At 34.3% G+C, this 3,926-nt stretch overlaps 1 protein-coding gene across 1 annotated transcript; it reads left to right on the top strand.

The window, feature by feature from the left end:
* The first annotated feature begins 902 nt into the window (after nt 1-902).
* On the top strand, nt 903-2,175 carry LOC141440383 (serine protease inhibitor 27A-like). Its single transcript, XM_074104890.1, has one exon. It carries the CDS (start codon nt 925-927, stop codon nt 2,113-2,115), a length of 1,191 nt encoding a protein of 396 aa, XP_073960991.1. The 5' UTR covers nt 903-924; the 3' UTR covers nt 2,116-2,175.
* The last annotated feature ends 1,751 nt before the right edge of the window (nt 2,176-3,926 follow it).

The following is a 3,926-nucleotide window of genomic DNA, read 5'->3' as shown; positions in this document are numbered from 1 at the left end:
AATAATTTTTGGTTTGTTTGACTCACTGTCAACTTTTTTTATGATTTTTTATTATTGTTTCCATATTTTGATCGATTATAGTGTACTGCGTCAAAGACGTGGTTAAGTATATTTTGAATTAAACATTCAGCTGAAAAACCTGTGCTTAGTTGAGCGTGCCCAAATCTCCGCTGAAATATTTTGGGTTAATTTCAAAACAGCTTGTATAATAGTACAAGTACCTACATGAGCAGTCGGTGTGATTGAACACCTAGTTTTTAAAAGCAGAATGAATAAAAATAAAATTACATGTTACCGCTTAAAGATAGCTTAAAGTTAATTCAACTTCATAAATATTACTTGAGACAAGCAAAAAATTTGTATCAGGGCCAATCAAGTATTTTACCGACACTTTGGGCGTCTCCTGCGTTACCAAAATTATCTCTGGCGTAACCAAAAAATCGTACTTCCAACAAGATATTTCACGGTTTAATAGGTTGAACTTACGTAGGATGGCATGTATTCATGTTCACCATCTATTAAATTACAGAAAAAACATATTTACTTACAAAATCTGCAATTGTTTGAAAAATGTCGCGGACAGAGTAGTGTCCGTAAAAAAGTTGATTGGCCCATCAATGCCGCCGGTCAAGCTAGTTTGCTACCAGACCAGTTACAAAATAAAACATCCAGTACCGGCAGTACTTAGTCTTATCTCCAACATCATGTAACAAACGCTAATAAATTCAAGGGACCATTATCTCAGAACGTTGACACTATGTAAACAAACGCAAATTTTTCACGCTGCGTAAACCCAGATAGTGCGTAAAGTACGGGCGGCAATAAAATTTAAAAATTCCTTATCACATTCCAGCACGATATAAACTCAATAGAAGGCTATGTCGCCTCAGTCAACAGGAGGACATAGTGCGCGCTCTACGCAAGATGCGACCTCACATCCTCATCATTGTATTAACAAGCTCGTGTTATTTTACCGCCGAGAGCAAAGTGTGTAACAAGTATGCCGTTACGACCTACCTCAAGCGTCCTCTTTACGAATTCTCCGTTAAGATCCTAGATCGTGTAACACAAGAAACTGGAGGACATTTTGTGTTTTCTCCAGTATATTCTTGGCTGCAGTTGGTTAATATAGCGGAAGGTGCAGAAAGACTAACGTTAAATGAACTACGAAACGTTACAGGAAGATATTGGAAGCGATGCATGAGAAGAATCTTGAGAGTGATCCTGAACAGAGAGAACAATCAAACGAAGATCAGAAGTAAAAGCTTGGTGATAGTAGACAGACTGCTAAGAGTCAAGAAGCCCTTTAAGAAGAGATTGGAGCTCTTAAAGACGGTCAAAGTGGAGTCTTTAGACTTTGATGCTGCGGATGCTTCATCAGACAAAGTTAACGAAATCCTATCAAATGCCACTGAAGGTGACATTCTGAATGCTGTTGATCCTGATGACTTCAACCAGACATTGCTTCTTATGAGTGATGCAATCAGTTTTAACAATGCGTGGCTCAAACCATTCATCCCTGCTTATACCAAAAACGAAATTTTTTACCACGGTACAACACCCATCGGAGAAGTAAATATGATGACACAGACAGAACACTTCAACTATGTGAAAATAGACAAGATAAATGCTGAAATTCTAGAACTGCCGTGTATTGATGAAAACCATTCTATGCTCATATTTTTACCGACCGAAGGAAGAATCATTGATTTGTTTTACGACTTTAAACGTATAAGACTGGCGAATATTTTCAACATGTTCAAAAAGAGTGGCGATGCACCTTTAGTCAATGTGAGAGTGCCGAGGTTCGAAATAATGACTGATGTTATAAATTTGCCGGAACTGTTAAGTGACATGGGTGTAACGAGGATCTTTGATCCCAATCAAGCTGATCTAAAGGGTATAAGTGAATATTCTATAAACGTGTCTATTATGAGACAGAAAGCGCGTATAAGAGTGACAGAAGAAGGGGTGAACGCTGTTGCGGAACCAACCATATCTAATGAGGTTTCAATAGATTTTGTGGCCAATCGTCCTTTCGGTTTCATGCTTGTACAAAAGTCGACAGAAATACCTCTCTTCGCTGGAATTTATTTATGGCCGTCTGTCTATTAAGCAGTGAAAAATGTACATAAAGTTGTACGGATACGATTCAAAGTAGTTGTTCGGTTGACGCAGAGAGACTGTTTTCCGGTGGCTGCTGTGAAGGTCACAGGTTAAGAATTGTGTGTTGTTTGACAGTCAAATATTATTTAAGTTACGTACTTACTTTATTATTAGGCGTGATATTGATAGACGTAAATTTTGATGGTTGGATTTTGTGTTCGGTAAAAAAGTGCCATGGTTTGATTTAGAATCTTTCTTGTAGTCCCCTGGTACTCGTACGAGTATTTATGGTTTATTAAGATCAAAGTACGACATGGAGTCGAATAAAAGTAAAAAAAAAAAAAACACGAAAAGAAGAAAAAATAATATTATTATTATAATAATATTTTGCATTTACTTATCAATGTAACAATTTGATATAATTATGTGTATAGGTCCAATGTATATATGCTATAGTAAATATTTGATGGAAACTCCCGTCAAACAGTGAAATAAACAAGACGCTGCTACTAAGCAGTCAAGTGTAAAAATATGAACTAATTCAAAGTTTCAAAAGTAAGTACCACAGACACTTATTCTTCTTCTTTTCTTATACTTAGGCCGTAGTAACATATTTTTGAGTGGTTCGAATAGATACTTATTTTTGCACTTGACTGTACATGTGAATTGTATTTATACCTATTGTCAAAGTCAAAGTCAAAATATCAACAAACTAACTATGAACTGTCATCTGAAGTATTTTTCGCCATTACGACAAATAGGATAAGAAATATGATAAGGCTTAATTTAGGTAGGTAGTATAGGCATGATAAAAGTGACCATTCTTTTGTTTCGTTAATATGGGACAGCGGCTTTATAAAGTTACTTATAACATTTATTGACACAAATTACTTATTAGCTTTTTTCTGGTGCGAAAATAATTATAACTTTAATACTTTTATAATTAATTTATTTTCCGTATAAAATATTAAACACAATTATCAAAACAAATTACAAAAATAACAATATTATAATTACAAATAATTCAATTACATGTAACTTTAATTACTTAACTTCAGAAATGTTATAAAGTCTTTGTGAGATTTTTTTAAAAGATTTTCTTTAACCTATAATCAAAGACAATACGCGTTTAATTAATTTTTTCATGTAATAGTATTATTATTGTTTTAAATGTGATTTTTCATTTTTGTTAACTTTTTTTACAATAAATACAAAATCAAAAGTGATTTATGGCGGAGTATTATATTACTTAGAGATCATTGCAACAACTGCCCATTTGCGAAATACTTTATAATGATGATATTTTTTTTATTCGACTGGATGGCAAACGAGCGAGTGGGTCTCCTGATGGTAAGAGATCACCACCGCCCATAGACACCTGCAACACCAGGGGGATTGTAGATGCGTTGACAACCTAGAGGCCTAAGATGGGATACCTCAAGTGCCAGTAATTTCACTCAAGTGTCAGTATTTTCAATAATTTATACCTAGTATAAATGTTCTAAAACAATATGATATGATTCGACTTAATGCGTCGCGGTGGTATATATATTAAAAAAGTAAGTAATTGACTTGTTGTATTTGTATATCTTTTCATTGTCTTGCTTTTGTCCCCGAAAAAATGGCACGGAGTTTTTTTTCATGGAACCTAGTGGCATTTTTAATTTTTCTCTAGTTAAATATTAGTTAACCCGAAAAAAAAACAAACATTGGCTCCACATTTTTTCTTTTCTTAGTTAGAAGACAAATAATATCGTGACAGTGGTCAGAAACTATGCAACGAAAAGAATTTTGACCCACATGTAGTAATAACAGTTTTT

The sequence above is a fragment of the Choristoneura fumiferana genome, chromosome 22 (genome assembly GCF_025370935.1).
Source record: "Choristoneura fumiferana chromosome 22, NRCan_CFum_1, whole genome shotgun sequence".
NCBI classification, from domain to species: Eukaryota; Metazoa; Arthropoda; class Insecta; order Lepidoptera; family Tortricidae; genus Choristoneura; species Choristoneura fumiferana.
This window is presented reverse-complemented; position numbering and strand designations above follow the sequence as displayed.